The following is a 20,236-nucleotide window of genomic DNA, read 5'->3' as shown; positions in this document are numbered from 1 at the left end:
AAGTCTTTAGAGAGGATTGGTAGGCTTTATAAAAATGATAATGTGTTAACTTAAAAGTCTTTACTAAAAAATTCAAAAGCTAAGAGTTTACTTTTCTGCCACATTCCGTGTCAACTTAGAGAAGTGCTGCATGATTTAGTGTTGTTTTGGATATTGTTTTTAACTAGTTATATCCTCTACTATTTTTTAAGATTTTATTTATTTATTTGACAGAGGGAGAGAGATCACAAGTAGGCAGAGGCAGGCAGAGAGAGAGGGGGAAGGAAACAGGCTCCCTGCCAAGCAGAGAGCCCAACGCGGGGCTCGATCCCAGGACCCTGAGATCACGACATGAGTTGAAGGCAGAGGCTTAACCCACTGAGCCACCCGGGTGCCCCTTTATTCTCTATTTCTTAGCTTTTTGCTCTTTAGCAAGTTAACCCTTGGATTCCTTACTATAAAATGCAGAAAATATACCACATAGGCTTATTTCATAGATCACACTCAATTTTCCAACCTGTATGCCCTGAAAAGAGGTTGCAGGTTAAAAAATACAAAAAGTGTCCAGCCATTTTAAAGACCAGGAAGGTATGATGCAGCTGAAGTCCTTGGGCTGGTCACATTGGGCCACATTAAGGTAAATACAGTACATTTACTTTAGTGTACCATAGAACATCATAATTTTCAATGGGTGCCACAATATGAAAAAGTATTGGAAAATACTCAAAGATAATGCACATAAAGTATTTACCATAGTGTCTGCCTGACTCAGGAAATATTCAGTAAATGCTATCTCTTATTTATAAAACTATATTTATAAAACTGTTAAGTCCATTAGTAAGATATTTATGTATGCCAAATCATTCACAGGAAAGGAGGCACGTTATCAACACATTCTGGGGCAGTATCTGTTACCAAGAAACAGATCTTAAATTAAGAGAACCTGATAGGCTTTCCACTGCACCTTACAGTAGATACGTAAGTCAGATTCCAGTTTCCCTTTACAAAGCAGATAACCAGAGTAAGTTACCTCTCTCGCATCAAAGTTCCTGTCAATACACTCTAAAATGTACTTAAAATTCAACTCCATCCTCAATGCTCTGTGGAATGTGCCTGATGTTGTGCCTTAAGAATACAAAAACCAAAAATATATTGAAATCAGCTTTTGTAATTTCTCTATTTTGGTTTAAATCCATTGCAAAGTATGCATACTTTTGAGATAGAACTGAAGCTTACACAGAGTGAATATAAGACCATAAAAACACGACAAATGTAGTACCATTCAAGAGTGCACATCAAAACCACAGTGCGGTACCGCTTTCCCCCTACTAGGGCATCACACCTATTGTTTATTTCATTTTTTTTTTAAGATTTTATTTATTTATTTGACAGACAGAGGTCACAAGTAGGCAGAAAGGCAGGCAGAGAGAGAGAAAGAGAGAGAGAGAGAGAGGAGGAAGCAGGCTCCCCGCCGAGCAGAGAGCCCCGTGCGGGGCCGTGCGGGGCTCAATCCCAGGACCCTGGGATCATGACCTGAGCCAAAGAAAGAGGCTTTAACCCACGTAGCCACCCAGGCGCCCACACCTACTGTTTAAATCAAAGACATAATAACAAGTGTTGCAAGGACTGGAGAAATTGGAACCCTCATACATCACGGGTGGGACTGTAAAATAGTAAAACTTTGGGAAAAAATTTGGCAGTTCTTCAAAATGTTAAACCTAGAGCCACAATATGATCCAGCAATTTCACTCCTAGATACGTACCCAAGAGAAATGAAAACACATGCCTACACAAAGACTTGTACAGAGCATTAACCATACTAGCATATTTATAACAATGTTATTCATAATAGCCCCAAAGTGGAAACAACTCAAATGTTCATGAACTGATGAGTGGGAAACAAAAGGAAGTATATATCTATACATCAAAGTATTATTCAAATACTATACATTAATAAAAAGGAATTAAATAGTAATACATGTGACAACACAGATGAACCTTGAAAACATGCTAAGGGAAAGATGTAAAAAAAAAACCCCACGTATTATATATTATTTCATTTTTATGAAATGTCTTTGAGGTATGAATTTGTAGAGATAAAAACATGCCAATGGTTCCCTGAGGCTGGAAGGGTTGGGAATAAGAGAGAAGTGACTACAGATGAGTTTGGAGTTTCTTTTTTAGGGTGGTTAAATGTTTTAAAATTGATTATGTTGCATAACTTTGTGATTGCATCAAAACCTACTGAATTGTACAATTTAAATGGGTGAATTCATATGTTAATTATAATTCTTTAAAAAAAATTTTTAAAGAGTAAGGTAAAATAACATGCAAAAGGCAAGCTTGTGAAAAAAGGGGGAAAAGTTGGAATTTTGTAATATATTGAAACTAAGTGGTTGCTATCAGTTGAAGTTACAGAACACTCTGGACAAGAGGGAAATCTTTTTCAGTCCAAGGGGAAAAAAAGATTAAAACCCCAGGAAACAGGAAGAAAACAAATCAGTTAGTCAATGAGCCCTTAACTTTTTTTCTCTATCTAATACTTCAGCAAGAAGTCTTTTAGGCTTAACAAAAAAGGGGTGTGAAAGGGATGCCTGTGTGGCTCAGTCACTTAAGCATCTTTGTCTTGGGTCATGATCTGGGCTCCTGGGACCAATTCCTGCATCGGGCTCCTTGCTCAGTGGGGCACCTGCTTCTCCCTCTGCCTGGCACGCCACCTGCTTATGCACATTCACTCTTTCAGACAAATAACTAAATAAAGTCTCTAAAAACAGGGGGTTGTGAAAAGGAGAAAAAAAGTGGGGAAGGTATCTGAACTTAGGAAACCGAAGAAATCTGGTAGATTTTTTTCCCCCTTCTTTCCCCTTCTCTGCTTCCAGCATTTAATTCTAATTTGTTGACTGGAAATGAGAAATATATCAAAGGCTCTTATACTCAACCTATAGATAAAGTTTTCTCTCCCTGTAGACAGTTCACTTGAAAAGCCATTAAGCAGAATGCTTGGCGAGATGGGAGTCCAAAAATACAGAAAGTGAGCAAATCAAATGTTTAATGGAATATCTCTCAAAGAGTGCTCCACAGAGAGGAATGAAAAGGGTCTCATAATCAAATGAGTTTGGGAAAGGCAGTATGTTTTTTAAACAATACTCATGGGCTCTGAGAACTACTGTAGGAAAGAAGTCCAACCACTTATATTTAATGGGAGGTCACTCATGGGGTTCCTCAAATTCACCTCTCTACTACAGATAACGCTGCCAATGTTGGCCTAGAATCCCCTGTTCCACAGACCCTGAACTCGAGAACACTGTCCTCTCTGACTTCCCTTTCTATCGCCCCCAACACTGACCAATCCTTCTCCTAACCAATTATTTAAATAAGTTGATACATTCCGTTTAGAGTTAAATCTTCAGAGTTTTAGAAGTTATTATCTTCCACTTTGATGCAAGGTTGCAAATTAGTTTCTTTGATTCTTCCCAAAATGAAAATCACACTACTGAATTTTTTGTGTGTGATTATAAAAATGATACACATGCACTGTAAAACAAAAAAATCAGGCAACTCATAAAGATTCCTTTAGATACTTTGCTTATACCCAATAGATACATAATCTTACGTTAGTAGTATAATACCATACATACTGTCCTATATAATGAATTTTATTTTTCAAATTAACACGAACCAATACATATTTCCAAATTTATTGAATAAAAAGATATATTTTCTGGGGCGCCTGAGTGGCTCAGTGGGTTAAGCCTTTGCCTTTGGCTCAGGTCATGATCTCAGGGTCCTGGGATCAAACCCCACATTGGGCTCTCTGCTCAGCAGGGAGCCTGCTTTCTTTCCTCTCGCTCTGCCTGCCTCTCTGCCTACTTGTAATCTTTGTCTGTCAAATAAATAAATAAAATATTTTTTAAAAAAAAGAAGATATATTTTCTTAATTTAAAAAAAAAATTATTTACATAATCTCTACCCCCAAATGTGGGGCTTGTACTTATGACCCCAAGATCAAGAGTTGCATGCTCTTTGAATGGAGCCAGCCAGGTGCCCCAATAAGGTCTATTTTTAAAAATACATATAATAGATATATCTAAACATATTAACAATATGCTTTCTCAATCTTTAAATTCTCATTTGTTCTCCATTATCTAAAATTTTCCTAGGGGAACCTGGGTTAAGCCTCTGCCTTCAGCTCAGGTCATGATCTCAGGGTCCTGGGACTGAGCCCCGCATAGGGTTCTCTGCTCAGCAGGGAGCCTGCTTCTCCCTCTCTCTGCCTACTTGTGATTTCTGTCAAATAAATAAATAAAATTTTTTAAAAAATAAATAAATAAAGTAAAATTTTCCTAAATAATTCCTATCTTAGTGGTCAGCACAAAACTAACAGGAAAGTGCTAAGCACTGTGGGTATAAAGCATTCTCTGGAATATCCAGACACAGAATTTAGGGATTATCAAGACTCTTGCACATATGTCATCTTGCTCTTCTCCCAATTTAGAGAAGCTAAAATGAGTCAGACTCAAAAGAAATGTCTTTGGAATTGCCAAATCTGTAGTTAACATTTCTCCTCATCATGAGCCCTTCAAAATCTATTAAGATACCTGAAACCCTTGTAAAAGTTATTTTTTTTAGCCAAAGGAAAACCACCTATAAATTAATTACCTAAATAATTCTGGAAAAACTTAGGTTCCACTAAGTTTTCCACTCATTATTCTTTCTGCTTTCACAATGATCCTTCCAAATTACAAATGTAATCATCACCCCCTTCTATTAAAAGTTTTCAGTGACCCCCATTTCCTAAAGATAAAGTCCAAATTCTTAAGGATGGAATACCAGGTTTTCCTGGCACTCTGACTGCCAACACTTCCTGTACCCCCAAGCCCCAGCAGCCTGCCATGCACTGAATGTTCCACTCTGTTCTATATCTTCCTTCCTTGGCTGTTTCTTCCCCAAATGCTTGTTTTTCAACACACTCTATTCTTCTACCTGGCATACCTCTAGTTTACCATTAAGAGCCAACTTAAATGTCTTCTTTCTTGACCCAAGTTGATAGTACTGCCAAAACACCGAAGCTCAAAAAACACTACAATTTTTGGTGAGGCAGTTATCTGAGAGATTATTTTAATTTCCCAATTTAACAGTGAAGACCAAGCTCCTGACTTTGACAAAAGCCATGGACACATTTACAACACACAAGGCATAAATATTTTAAGGTATATAATTAGGTTTTCCAATCATCTTTAAAATATTGAATTACTTTAAAGTCAGTTTGGAAAATATTTTAAGTCAAGTTTTGAAAAAAATTATAGGCAAAAGAACATCAAAACAGAATTTACAAAACTCTAGCCTCATATACAACTTTCTTTGGAGCTAATACCAAATACTCTCACTTATTTACCAAAGCTAAAATTGAATATACTACTTTAATCAGAGATTGATCAGGACTAAAAGGTTTGAATAATTATACCACAGATGGATCCTCACTGTCAAACAAGGAAACTACTTTAATGAATACCCACTATTTTATATACTATGTGCCTTGTATCCATTTTCTCTCCTCACTCAACCAGCTTCCTTCTTTAAAATAGGAAAAGAAAACTAGATTTTGTTTGTTCGTCCAGATTCCCTCTCAAGCCTTATCTTCCAGAAGAAACTGATCCCATCTCCCAAGCTCCAGAACCATGGGCTGGTTAAACAAGCAATCAATCAGTACATGCATTTCCTTGCAGACTGATATTGGCTCAGGGGTGGGAAACGGAGAGCTGCGGAGGCCTGGTCCACTTGAAGGGAAGGAGGCATGAGAAAGGAGAGGTTCCCTTGTACTCTATGGCCAGGCATAAAGAAGGACGCGTACACCTCTGATGACCCTTGGCAGCCACTTTCTGACTACAAGAAAAGCCACTCTTAGACCAGAGCTGATGCTGTGAGCGGCCCTGAATAGAAATGAGGTAACAAGTTCTTGATAACATCACTAGGGCACATCCATGTTACTGCATTTCCAAATTTCTCATTAGGTATTTCCTTAAGTAATTTATTGTTTGAGCCAACAGAGTTTGCCTGTTTTAGATATCAGATTATACTTGCAGTTGAATGAATCTCAATTGATAGAGAATTTGATTCTTTTAGAAAGGCTGCTGCTGGGACACCTGGGTGGCTCAGTCGGTTAGGCGGCTACCTTCCGCTAGGGCATGATCCCACACTCCTGGGATCAAGCCCCACATTGGGTTCCTTGCTCAGCGGGAAGCCTTCTTCTCCCTCTGCCTGCCACTATGCCTGTGCTCTCTCTCTCTCTCTCTCCCTCACAAATAAATAAAATCTTTTAAAAATAAATAAATAAATAATTTAAAAAGGCTGCCGCTAATTACAGACTTTTAAAAGGTCTCTTTTGCAACTAATGGGATTATAATTCCTACTTTACACATGAGAATCTAAAGCTCAAAGAGGTTAAATATATATAATAAGATTAGGCAACTCGAACTCATTTTTGTCAGGCTCTAAACTACTACAGCTATTTCCAAAGTTCTACAGTGAGAGCAGGTAACTGAAATTCTATTTTGTGACAGATGTTTTAAAATCTCAATTCTTGATTCTCTCTGACCTTCTTCTCTTTCAACCTATATGTTTACTGAAAGTTCTCCTGTTTAGGTCAGTAAATGTTTCTTCTTTCAGGGATACCTGGGTGGTACAGTCAGTTAAGCATCTGACTCTTGGTTTCTGATCAGGTCCTGATCTCAGAGTTTTGAGATCGAGCCCCGCATCGGGCTCCATACTTAGCAAGGAGTCTCCTTGGGATTCTCCCTCTGCACCTCCCTCTGCTTGCTCTTGTGCTTGCACGCTCTCTCTCTCTCAGATAAATAAATAAATCTTTAAAAAAAAAGTTTCTTCTTTCAGCTTTCTTTTCTAGTTTTGGTAAAATGCATACTTACATTTTTCTTGTCAGTAAAAATGAACAAATTTAGCAAATCAGGCCACTGAGAAAAAGGCATATCTTTATATCAAAGGGAACCAGTGTTATCAAAGAGCACAATACATCAAAGTAATGTATAACTTTAGTACTGACACCATATTAAATGTGCAACATCAATATAAAGAGGTGTTTTAATATTTCCAAGGAAATTCTTGGATGGAATCCAAGCAAGTATGCCCCACATTAAATGAATGGCTTAGGAAAATAATAGTGAAATCCTAGAGTTGAGCTATGATTCCAATTCCACCTATTAGCGCACTAAAGACAGAAAAAGTATACAGTTCTTGAAGATCAGAATGTTATTTACACCTTTGTTCAGAGAGTAAAGGTCTTTTTTGCATTCATATCAATTTTATGAAAATTTCAGATAAACATAGTGAAAAAACTAGTTTTGAATGTGTTGTGATTAGACCTATATGCAGAAACTGGTTAGACTCTTATCAGGTATAGCAGTGGCAATGAGAATATAGATCGCAAATATCTAAAAGATCATTTCATATGAACACTAATATTAACTCTTCACTGGTCTTTTCACCTTATTTCACTACTTCCAAGAATTCATGGTGCAGTACTTATGTAACTCTATCAGATATTTATAGTGAACAATTGTTTTAATGGGTCATTATTCAAGAAAATACAGGAAAAGATGGAGAAATTCATCAGAGAATTAGAATCGAAAAAAAAGAAAGAGAAGAAGAAAATTCTGTACCTAAGTAACACAAAATATGAAACTAGGAACTCAGTGGATTGGTTTAACAGCAGGTCAAAAATAGTAGAATACAGGACTAGTGAACAGAAAGATGGGTCAATAGAAAATGTCCCAACTAAAGTTCAGAGAGATAAAAGTCGGAAAGTTAGTCAAGAGGCAAAAAAATTTAGAATAGTAAGAAAATAATTTATTCTGAATAAACCTGTAGTTAGAGAAATACCAATGGAGTTTTTTCAAGCTATGGAAAGATAATTCCAAGAAAATGCAAAATTATAGGAAAAAATGAAGAACAATGAAGGGGTTAATATAGGAGTAAATAGAGACAAATACTGACTTTTCTGTTTATACAATAACAATTAGGTATTGTGGTTTATGGTATATGGAAATAAAACATCTCAAAATAACAAGATAAAAGATAGGAGGGAGGGAAATGGAAATTAGAATATTCTAAGATTCTAGCATTATTAGGAAAATGATAGAAACAATCATTTATATTAAATAAAAATGAGCCAAGGCCATATGTTTTAACCTCTAGTTTAACCATTAAAAGAAGAGTAGAAGAATGTATTACTCAAGTGGGAGGAAAAAATGCAATAAAAAATTGACTTGTAGGGGTGCCTCAGTGGCTCAGTCGGTAATCATCTGTCTTCAGCTTGGGTCACGATCCCAGGGTCGTAGGATCAAGCCCCCTATCGGGCTCCAGGTTTGGCAGAAAGACTGCTTACCCTCTCCCACTTTTCCTGTTCATGTTCCTGCTCTCACTGTCCCTCTCTCAGTCAAATAAATAAATAAAATCTTTTAAAAAAAATTGACTTGTAAACAAAGAAAGAGAAGCATAAAACAGGAGAGTTACATAGAAAATAAGATAGTATTTAAATCAAATATATCAGCAATTACATTAAATGTAAATGGATTCTATATTTTCAGCTGAAATTAAAAACTTGGAAACTGAAAACAGAAATAAAGGACAAGTCACAAACTTGAAGGAGACAATTCAATATATATATAACCAAATGATGAGTAGCCAGAATAAATGACTTTTATAAATCAACAAGAAAATGACAGGGTAAGGGATCTGAATGCAAATTTCACAGAAGAAAAAATGTGAATAGTAAATAAACACAAAAAGATGCTCAACCTCACTTGAAATCAGAGACATTCAAATTAATCAGCAGACACCATCAGCCTGCCATAATATCTGACAGTATTAAGTGAAAACAATAGGAATTCTTATACAGTGTTGTGGAATAAACTGTGCAACTAACTACTTTGGAAAAAATTACTCATTATCTAATAAAGCAAAAGCAGCAACTTTACATCTAAGTAAATATTCTAGAGAAAATCATAATATATACCAGGAGATATTTACAAGATTATTATACATGGAGGACTCTTTAACAGCACCAAACTAAAAACCACCCACATGTCCATCAATAATAGGATGGATAAATAAATCATAGTATATTTATTTAGTGGATAATATCACAGTGTAAATAAATCAATTATAGCCATGTTCTAAAATAAAGAAAAAATCTCAGGAATATAATGTGGAATGAAAAAAAAACTGAAGAATACATTCTACATGTCCAATTTATTTAAAGCTCAAAAATGAACAAATCAAAACAATGCATTATGTAGGGATACAAACATATGTTATAAGCTAGTAAAGAAAAGTGAGAGAATGATAATCAAGATAGATTAGCCAGTGTGAGGGACAGGAGGAAGAAGGAAGGATTGGGGTAGGTATATACAGTACAAATGAGACTCCAAAGGCAATAGCTATTTCTTAAAATGCAGGTTGGGCACATAGAGTTATAGTAACATGTTAATTAATAATTTTTAAATAACTATAATATAAATATAATTTTTATATTTCTTGTAAGTATTCCTTTGTATGTTCTTAACATTTAATAAAAAGTATGTTTTATATGACAATATATAACATGCACTAGTCCTACCCTTTCATATGTCATTCTATATGACACTGAACCTAATTTTTTTCTAGTGAGAATGATAAGATATTTTTAAAGAATTAATTCTAAACTATGAAAATCATAAAAAATGTTTTCAAAAGCAAACTCCTTAGATTTTCTTAGTTTTTTTTAATAACTGATAATTACAATATATCATTAAACTACAACTAATCCAAATGTTGTCAATATCAATACACAGAAAATCCCAAAGTCACTCAACTACTTCATGCTTCCTGAGGTATAGTCTAGTGCTTGGGCTAGCATTTTATCTTCAACTACACATTCCAACCATGCGGATGCCTCTCCATAGACTTTCATCGTATAAAAATCTTTCTTTAAGCAACAATCATTTTTCTTGAACTGAGGAGTCAATATGAGCAAAGGCAAAGCCAGAAAAACCTGGCCTGAAATTCAGGCTGAGGTCGGGTATGGGAGAAGATGGTGCTCAAGAGAAAACTAAGATGTTAACTACAGACGACCTCCCATGCTCAAAAGCAACTTGTGGTCTTTTTTTTAAATTAACACGAAAAAAATATTTGCTATGGGATGCAGTGTCTGATACAATGAGAGGTGAAGGCCTCTAAATGTGGCAGTGCCAGGGCCTACAAACACCTTAAAATAGAACTAAGAAGAAAAAGAAGAGTGAGGTCTTGGTTTCAGTTGTGTGGACCGACTAAATGATAGTGTCATCAGCTAATAAAGGGAATACAGATGTTACAGCATATTTGGGAGGAAAATGATGAGTTCAGTCTTGGACATCATGAGGCTGAGGTGCCAGTGGAGCAAGCTGACTCCAGGGACTTGTTTTTAACTATAGGGGCTGTGGTTATCAGAGTAAACGCATAATGAACATTGACAGCCAAAATTTGTGAAACTGGCTCCCCTAAATGGGTCAGGCATTATGTTGAAAACAAAACAAACTGATGTGAATTGGGAGAATTTTCAGTTGAAATGGGGGAATATCAGATATATCAATACAACTTCTTTTTATTTTAACACTTCCCTGCCACACACCTAGTTCAAAACAAGGAAGATCATATTTCAGCATATAAATTCCTCACAGTGTATATTCCCAAATCCCCTACTCCCACTACAGCCCATTACTCGTTACTATTTCTTTTCCCTGTACAATTTTATGGTCATTTTCAATAACAAAAGGAAGGCTGCATGTTTTCTCCAGACATATAAATTAAAAACATTCCAATCAATCCCATGTTCATCTATTCTCCAATTTCTATTGTCAGATTTCCTGCACTGAAGTGGATGGGAAGTAATTATAAAATTACAGTGTAGGAATATGGTCAGTGTATCCCTACAGTCCCTGCAGGTGGGAAGGAGAAAGAGCTTGGGAGCTCTGGGTCCTACTTCTCTCCACACTAAATCCTTGGCCCTAGGGTGTTCCCTGATGTCACTCAGTGAAAAGTGAGTGACAGCCACACTAGAAGATGAGTGGCATTATGGTATGATGGAGTACCTGAACCTTCAACGAGGTGACACTGAGCTCAAAGTCAGTTTTGTAACTTACTGTGTGATCTTGGAGGGATTTGGGGCAGAAGGTAATAAAGGGGAAAGGAAGAGAGTGTTGTGCAGATATCTGTCTCTCCCTCACCCCACTTCCTTCTTCATTATTCTGGCCCATAAGTCTTCACATGTACACTCGTTTACCACAGACACAGAGAAGACCAGACTATTCAGAAATGGGGTGTGGTAGAATCCTAAAATTACAAAATGTTTGGCATAAAAAGAGGAAAAAACTGACTTGAGGGAATTCTGTGATTTACACCAAATGTGTCTTTAGTTTATTTGGTGGTAAAATGAGTATCTGAATTCCGAGCCCAGATTTTTTTCCCTATATACCATAATTTAAACCTGAAAAACAATATAACCAAATAACTACAGGGGGATTTACACTTTTTAATTTGTCATAAAAAGCAAATTTCCATGCCTGCAACAAGCTTTATTCTCCAAGTACACAACTGATTCCAGAATTCAGTAAAAAACAGTACTGGATTATATCATTCTTTTTGTCAAGAAGATTAAGTCTTGTGGATAGGACTAAGAGCAGTCCCTGCTCACCCAACTAGGCATAGGTGACTGGAGAAGGGGTTTGACCTGGTCATATTAGAGCAACAACATCATCTTTCTGTTCTCTCACTGTGGCTACCAAAAGAAATTGCCACGCCTTTGGCCTCCATCTTAGGAAGTTTCCACACTTAAGTCTTTTCCAAAGATGAATAAATACACAAAGACAATGGATAATTATCTCAAGCCTTTGGAGAGGGAGCAATGGAGAGTGACTAAGAACACAGGCTCTGAAGCCAGATTATCTGCATTCAAATATCAGCTACAGGAATTATTAAATGTACGACCTTGGCCAAGTTACTCAACCTCTAGGTCCTCAGTTTCCCTCTCTATTAAGCAGAGATAGAAAGAGTACATCCATCCTCGAGTTGCCAAGAAGATTAAATAAGGTCAGGGCTTGGCATGAAGGAAGCCCAATGGATAAGCATGCTGTTGTACTACTGCTCTGTTATTATTGCAGGGCTAATGGAAATATTTGTTTTCTGGGCACTGTACTAGAAGCTAAGAATAGCCAAAATCCTAGGCAAAGTTCAGTTGACAGGGAAGAGCCAAGAGCTCCCAGGAAAAGCTGCTTCCATCAAAAGCCAACCTAAGAGAAATGATATTGGCTTTAATCTTATGAGTTACAAAGATCTTTACTCTTAGTTTCTTTCCTTATTCAAGAAATAGATGGGAGCTAACACAGCAGGACAGATGGGAGAGAACGGTAAGATGAAATAGAAGAAAGCAGCTACAATAAAAATGCTTTAAAAGTTTTTCAATTCTTAATTACTGAGTGCTACCATTCATGAGGAATTTTTAAGGGTCTCAAAGCTATTAAAATGGTAATTAGGTCCCAAGAAAACAAGAACCAATTCAATTACATGCTGGATGCTTTTAAAATTTAAAGCCCTCCATTAAGAGGGTTTTAAATGAAGCACAGTTCTAATTACAGGTCCATGACCAACCTTAAAGCCAAAGTGTAGGTTCCTGGCTGACGCTGGCTCTCACGAATCAGGTAACTCCCCTCAGCCACACTCAAGAGCTGGTCTGCTTCTTCTCGGGAGATCATGCCGTGAAACCTAAGAAAAAAGTCAATTCAGAAACTGAATGCTTTCCACCTTTTTCAGTAAAGCAAGATAAAACAAAACCCTCTACCCTCTCCTGTTGTTTTCTAGACAAAGTACTGCCATATAATCAAAGGGGAGCAGTTGGGTTTAACTCTGCCTGTGTTTCTCTGGGCCTGGCCCCTGGCCAGCTTCTCTGTGGTAACAAGAACCGCATCGAAGTAGCTTCCCAATCCATTTAACAATTGTGAAATCAAAACTCACATCCATCTAAGGGAAGATCAACCACCTCTCTCCAGAGGGCAATTCCCTTCTTATGTAGCTGTCTGACCATATGGACGTACTAAAAAATATACAGCAATGTGTTCCCTTTCCTTCCTTCACACTAGTGGCGCTGCTCCAGAATTCTGGCTCACAGTCTAAGCTGGCAATTTTCCAGGACCCTGGGTTGCCCTTAATTGGCATGATTGCCCAATAATGTGCATAATCTGCATCACTGGATACTCAAGCCAAAAGCAAACAACAGTAATAACTTGCTTTCACTCCCTGCTAGAACCCTATTTTTCATTAACAGGAAAAAGGGATGAAGAAGAAAAAAACATAACACATTCTTTACACAGACAGCAGATTCATCCATAGCATTTTGACATGAAACACTGAAAAAGAAAAAAAAATGTCAGTGGTGACTGATGATTACTATTAAAAAGAGAAAACCACCTTATATCTGTATGGTGATTTACAAAGAACTTAAACATACATTATGTTCTTTCAGTAATTCAAGGATAACTGAACTGAGAGACAGCTCGAGGAAAACTCTGTGGTTTTTACTGGTGTAAAAAACAGCAGTCACTTGATTTCGGAATGATAGATTTAAAAGGCCCCAAAGTGGGGGCGCCTGGGTGGCTCAGTGGGTTAAGCCGCTGCCTTCGGCTCAGGTCATGATCTCAGGGTCCTGGGATCGAGTCCCGCATCGGGCTCTCTGCTCAGCGGGGAGCCTGCTTCCTCCTCTCTCTCTGCCTTCCTCTCTGCCTACTTGCGATCTCTCGCTGTCGAATAAATAAATAAAATCTTTTAAAAAATAAAATAAAATAAAAAAATAAATAAAAGGCCCCAAAGTGGCAACATAATAATTTAAGGACTTTACTAGGGAGCAAGTGGCAAGTTTTTGGGAGTGTTTCCTCATGAGGATGGCTCAGTCTTTCTCAATGTAAGTCTTAAAACAGTTCATGGTACGTATGTCCAAATCATGACAATCAGAGCATCTAGGTTCAAAATGGACTCTGGGAATTTCTTATCTCCATATATTTCTCAATAATGAGTCCGGAACCAGATCCATCAGACTCTGCCAGAGGCAAGAAGACAGTAACCTACCACTGGCAGTAACGCGTACCATTAGATTAGCATACTGGCATACTGTTTTAAGTTTACATGACATCAGTTAGTAAAGTTGGTAAATTTTAATATTTATTTATTTTTAAAAACTCTACTAATTTAGAAGAAAATCACATTCAAGGATACAACCTTTGGAACAGAACTTGACAAGGATATTTAAAGCACTGTAAATCTGTTCATACCATTTGAACCAAAATTTCTATCCCAGTTAAAAAGCTTTATGCACCTATTACTTTTAATAATACAGTTTAGAAGCAAAAACATTTGGCAAAAAATGCCAAAAGCAGCAAAGTGACCAAATTATGGTACAATCATAAGAAACATCAGTGGCTCCCTGCCAACTCTTAAGTGTCCATGTTCTAGCCACAAAAGTCTTGGAAACTTGAAGAGAATTTTTAAAAATTTAAAATACTTGCTATATATGTTATTGTGTACCTGATATAATCCTAAGTCTTGAAAAAAATGATTTTATTCAAGGAATGATGGGATTATAGGTGATTTTTATTCTTTTTTCCAAAAGGTTTTATTTCTTTAATAATCAGAAAAATTAAGCATTTAAAAAATTTTTACAACATTCTTCATAAAATAAAAAATGTTCATTATTAAGTTGAAAAATTCAGTCTATAAAACTATAATATCTCAATTTTGTAAAACTATTAGGAAAATAGATTTTCAAAAGGTAATATTTCAGATTGTTAATACTAGCTATTGCTGCATAGCATAAATTTACTTACAGAAAACCTGGAAAATAAAGAAAAGTGTAAAAATACAATGAACCACCCCTACCCTGCCGTATGTACCTACGTACATACAGATATGCTTATGTATGATATGCTTAGTATATACATATACACACAAATACATTTTTCTCATACATGTCTAGGATTATTTATTCATATGACTTGCATCTTTCTTTCAACTTCATTCCACATATACATTTTTCCATGCTATTTTCTTCTCTATACTTGTCTTTATTTTCCATATTTTCACCAATAGAATAACTATTTTTTTTTTAAGATTTAATTTATTTATTTCACAGACAGAGATCACAAGCACGCAGAGACACAGGCAGAGAGAGAGGGAGGGAAGCAGGCTCCCTGCTGAGCAAAAGCCTGATGCGGGGCTCCATCCCAGGACCCTGGAATCATGACCTGAGCTGAAGGCAGAGGCTTTAACCCACTGAGCCACCCAGGTGCCCCAGAATAACTGTATTTGTAATCAGAAAAATAATTTAATTCACTCAAACTTGAATACCTCTTTCATCTTGTTTGTATTTTTAGCAATGCATCCATTTACCTGTCTCTCTTACATATTCCAATCTATAAAATGTTTTGTCATAATCCATACTTACTCTCTTCCATAATACTTTGGTCTGTTTTCTACCTATTTGGGAAGAAAAAAAAGATATTTGTGAAAATGCAAATGTTCAGAACCTAACTCAACATTTTGTATATGTGGCAAATTAAGGTATATTTTGAGATAAAGAATTAGAATAAAATCAGAGTCTGGAGAGTCTCAATTCTATCAGCAGGTTAATTGTGCTATTCGAACTTGTCACTTCATCTCTCACATCTATTCCTTATCTAAAAAGGGCTGTGTATGTAAAAGAATTGGATTAAATTTGATCTTTCATTTCTAGGACTTTATGAATCTGATAAAATATTTACATCACTTAATCCAAAAAGTAAAGTAAAACATCAATCTCCTAGTGCCACATTTGTGTCAGAACAGACTGTGGCTTTCTCACCCTTCATCTTCCTTCCTGTTACTCCACATTTCCCATCCCATTCATGCCTCCGTTTAATCTTGCCCTTTTCCTCTCCCATCAGCTCTTCCCTCATCAGAGTTCACCCCTCTCCTCCTCCCTGCATTCCATGCAGACCACTGCAGGTGTACTGGCTGTGGCTAAAGCAAGGTCCTGCAGGGAAGAGTCTAAGGAATCTGTACTGAGGTAGACTGAAAGAGAGTATTTAGACCATCCATTTAAGAAACATTTACTGAATGCCAACGGTGTGATATGCACTATCCTTCGTAGAAGGGGACATATCACTGTAATAAAACAAAAACTATCATTACTCTTTTGAAACTTAGAAACAGACAAGAAGTTTCAAGGAAAAAAACTGGGAAAATATAAAGTAGTAATAAGTGCTATAATAAAAATAACAATGGGTAATGTAAAAGGATGGGCTAATGAGGTGTTTAAGCTGGGTGGTCAGGAAAGGCCTCTGTGAGAAGGTGACATTTTAATAGTGTTCTGAATGACCTGAATAGACATTTTTCAATAAGACATGCAGATGGCAAACAGACACACAAAAAGATGCTTGACATCACTAATTTTCAGGGAAATGCAAATCAGAACCACAATAAGATTTATCACTTTATACCAGTCAGAATGGCTAGACTAAGAAACACAAGAAACAACAAGTTTTGGCGAAGATGTGGAGAAAAAGGAGCCCTCGTGCACTGTTGGTGGGAATGCAAAGTGGTGCAGCCACTGTGGGAAACAGAATGGAGGATCCTCAACAAATTAAAAACAGAGGGGTACCTGGCTGGCCCAGTCAGTAAAACACAAGACTCTTGATCTTGGTTGGGGTTGTGAGTTCAAGCCCCATGTTGGGTGTAGAGCTTACTTTTAAAAAAAAATTAAAAATAGAAATACCATAAGATCCAGTAATTCCCTACCAGGTATTTACCCAAAGAAAATGAAAAACACTAATTTGAAAAGATATTTGCAACCCTATGTTTATTGTTATAAACAATAACAATAAACATAACAATAAACATAGTGTTGTATAGTGTTATATTTATAATAGCCAAATTATGGAGGGAGTCCACATGTCCACTGATTGATGAATGGATAAAGAAGATAAGGATAAAGGATAAAACGAGGATAAAGAGGATGTGTGTGCGCGCGGGTGCGCGCACGCGCACATACACACACACACACACTGGACTACTACTCAGCCATAAAAATGAATGAGACCTTGACATTTGCAACTACATGGAGATATTAGGCAACATGAAATAAGTTGGATAGAGAAAGACAAATACCATATGATTTCACTTATAAGTGGGATCTAAAAAACAAAAGAAACAGACTATTATAATACAGAGAACAAATTGCCAGGGAGGAAGAGGGAAGGGATGTGTTAAGTAGATGAAGGGGATTAAGACGTACAAAATTCTAGTTATAAAATAAGTCACAGAGATAAAAAATACAGTATAGAGAATATAGTCAATAAGGTAGCAATAACATTGTACAGTGACAGATGGTGACTACACCTATGGTGGTAAACACTGAGTAACCTATAGACTTGTTGAATCAATATGTTGTATATCTGAACTAATATAACAATGTATATCAATTATACATCAATAATTTTAAAAATTAAAAATTAAATTACAACAGATTTTAAAATATTTTAAATTAATAAAAAATTTTAAATGAAAATAAATATATTTACACCAATATATACCAATAGGGGACTAAGTAAGCTGAATTATAGTAAATGCAGTTTGGAGGAATGATGTAGATCTACAGGGACTAACATGAAGAAATCACCAAAACAAACCACTGAATACAAACGTAAGTTATGGAATAATTATACAGTATGACACCAATCAGGAAAAGCCCATGTACACTAATACTTTAATATACATTTATAGACTAGAGCGATATCTGGAAAAATATACACCAAATTCAAATGGTTTCCTTCCAGGAAGGTTGGGGAGAACTGAACTAATAGGCCCACTGGGAAGGCAAAAGAGAGACTTCAGTATTATCTATAATAGAATATTTTAAATAAAGAATGCATTAATGCACTGCTGATATAGCTGATATTACCTTAAAAAAAAACAGAAATTGAGATTAACTTTTGTGTAATTTAATATTAGAGTCTCAAACACATTAGGATATATTCCCCTCAATGGGGTCCCTCAAATCATAAGATCTTTACAGGTGGCTGAAGGTAAAAAGCACTTTATCAAGCCTATGGGAATGAAGCAAAATGAAAGTTCTTAAATACACTCTACTCAATGATGACAATTCTCGACCAGTACAAAGAAGTGGTGTGCCTGAAATCCTGGTGGCCTTAAATGGTGCAGCAGTCCAACAGTGTTAAAACCCAGGACAATACTGATTAGGCGAAAGTCCCGCATTAGATGTGTAACACACTTCCATGGATTGCGTAAGTAGTCATCTTCATAACACAACTGATTAGGTTTTACACTGCTGAATAATTATTTTGTTTTACCCAAAAGAACTTTGAATTAAAGGAAATTAGGTAAACATTGGATGCTTAATACAGTACTGTTTTAATAATCAATTAAGTCCAAGATAAACTGACAAAGTGACAAATCAATTGCCTCTTTTCCGCTTTACTATTATGGGAATATAAAATAAAACAATTAAAAAAAATTTTTTAAGGCTTTTATTTATTTGACAGAGAGAGACACAGTGAGAGAGGGAACACAAGCAGGAGGAGGGAGAGAGAGAAGCAGCAGGGAGCCTGACTTGGGGCTCCATCCGAGGACTTTGGGATCATGACTTGAGCCGAAGGCAGACGCTTAACCAACCAAGCCACCCAGGCACGCACCCTGAAATAAAACAAGTTTAAACTAACTCTTTTTTTTCTCTTTTACCTAGATAGTGAAGGAGATCAGAATATGCCACTTCTGCATAAGGATTATTTTGAGCAGAATGAGATTAAGAAATCCCAAACACAGAAGGAACAATGAGGCCTTCCTCTTTCACCTCAAAGCGGGCATATATTTCCCTTTGTAAAGGTGTCCCCTCCCATAACAGAGAGAGAAAAACACAATGACTCCAGGGACAATTCTCATCAACTGAGATGGCTGGAGCCTGCATAATACACTTTACCAAACCCCTTACTTACTGAACAGTTCCTAATCACCTTTCCACAACTCACCCTAATCCTTCTGAGGCCCAAACTCCTTTTGCTCTGTCTGGGCTCTTCAGCACACTTTATTAGTCTTTGTTAAAGTGGTATGTAAGCCACTGGATGAAACTGCCTCCTTGAGGTTTTCATTTATCTGCTGGGGGCCCCTCCTCCCCTGTGTGCATATGAAATAGACCTTTTCTACTGTTAATCTCTCTTTGGTCAGTTCAATTTGCAGGCCCAAGACACTGAACCTAAGAAGATAAAGAAGTTTTCCCTTCCCCACAATAGCATTTAGATTTTTGCTGATGTGTCAGATATCATTACTTAAGTAGTGATCTGCAATAGATTTTCAAACTCCTAGGACAGCATTACTTTATGACATATAATCAAGTAAAAAAGGGTTAGTAATATAAACAATGATTATTAATGATTCCAATTAATTTACTTACAAATACATCCACCTGGGAATTTAAATGTTACATGGAATAATAAAAATATATTTGTGCTTATATAAACATTTATGTGCTTGTTTCTAAGTTTCAAAAAATAAAAATAAAGTTCAAAACAAAACAGACTAAAACTGGCTAAAGTCAATTTGACTAAGCAAGAAGGGATTTTAAATTAGTACTTATGTTGAATTACATGCTTTAGTTTTCTCTAATTTTCTGTGTTTAATAGTTAACATTTTTTCCATGATACCATGTCATGAGTAGGAAAAATGGAAAATGAGGGGAATAATACATATTCCAACTAGGAATAAAAGGTGCTGTAGTTTGGTTGCTACAATGTAGGTCATGCCAGCAGAGAAAGAACTAAGTCAATCATTACTGAGTATTACATTAAGTGCACAGTAAACACAGGAATTCAATAAGTAGTAGATACCACTTTATAATACTTTAAATATCAATGGAATTTGTTAACATTTACTATAGTTTTATAACTAATGAAAAATTTTTCTTTTATTGTTATTTTTAACATAGCATTTAAATAATTTTCTTCATACATAAAACAACTTAATCAAATTCACCAACCACACTCTTTCAATTAAAGAAGTCTTATTTCGTATCTTATTTTCTACAAAAACAAGAAGAGCTTATTTAATATATAAGCTTCTTGCTCTGCAAAGGAAATCTGAAAACAGCAGGGGTAAACAATAAAAGGATTATAAATGTTAATTCCTTTCCCTCTTC

General features: G+C 36.1%; 1 protein-coding gene across 3 annotated transcripts in view; it reads right to left on the bottom strand.

Moving 5' to 3' along the window:
• The window catches only part of CHN1 (chimerin 1), a 213,528-nt gene that overhangs the window by 116,141 nt on the left and 77,151 nt on the right, over window positions 1-20,236 (bottom strand). For 2 of the 3 annotated variants that reach the window (XM_013046819.2, XM_004774381.3), the window contains 2 exons: window positions 15,497-15,528; window positions 12,655-12,768 (listed from right to left, as the gene is read on the bottom strand). In XM_013046819.2, the coding sequence (XP_012902273.1) occupies window positions 12,655-12,768; window positions 15,497-15,528 (146 nt within the window). Of the gene's footprint in view, window positions 1-12,654; window positions 12,769-13,017; window positions 13,035-15,496; window positions 15,529-20,236 lie in introns of those variants that run through there. The other variant, XM_045066651.1, reaches the window with a different exon arrangement.

The sequence above is a fragment of the Mustela putorius genome, unplaced genomic scaffold, assembly GCF_011764305.1.
Source record: "Mustela putorius furo isolate JIRA1106 unplaced genomic scaffold, ASM1176430v1.1 tig00003869_pilon_pilon_pilon, whole genome shotgun sequence".
Classification (NCBI taxonomy): domain Eukaryota; kingdom Metazoa; phylum Chordata; class Mammalia; order Carnivora; family Mustelidae; genus Mustela; species Mustela putorius.
Note: the sequence above shows the minus strand (reverse complement) of the source record. Positions and strands in the feature narration are given on the sequence as shown.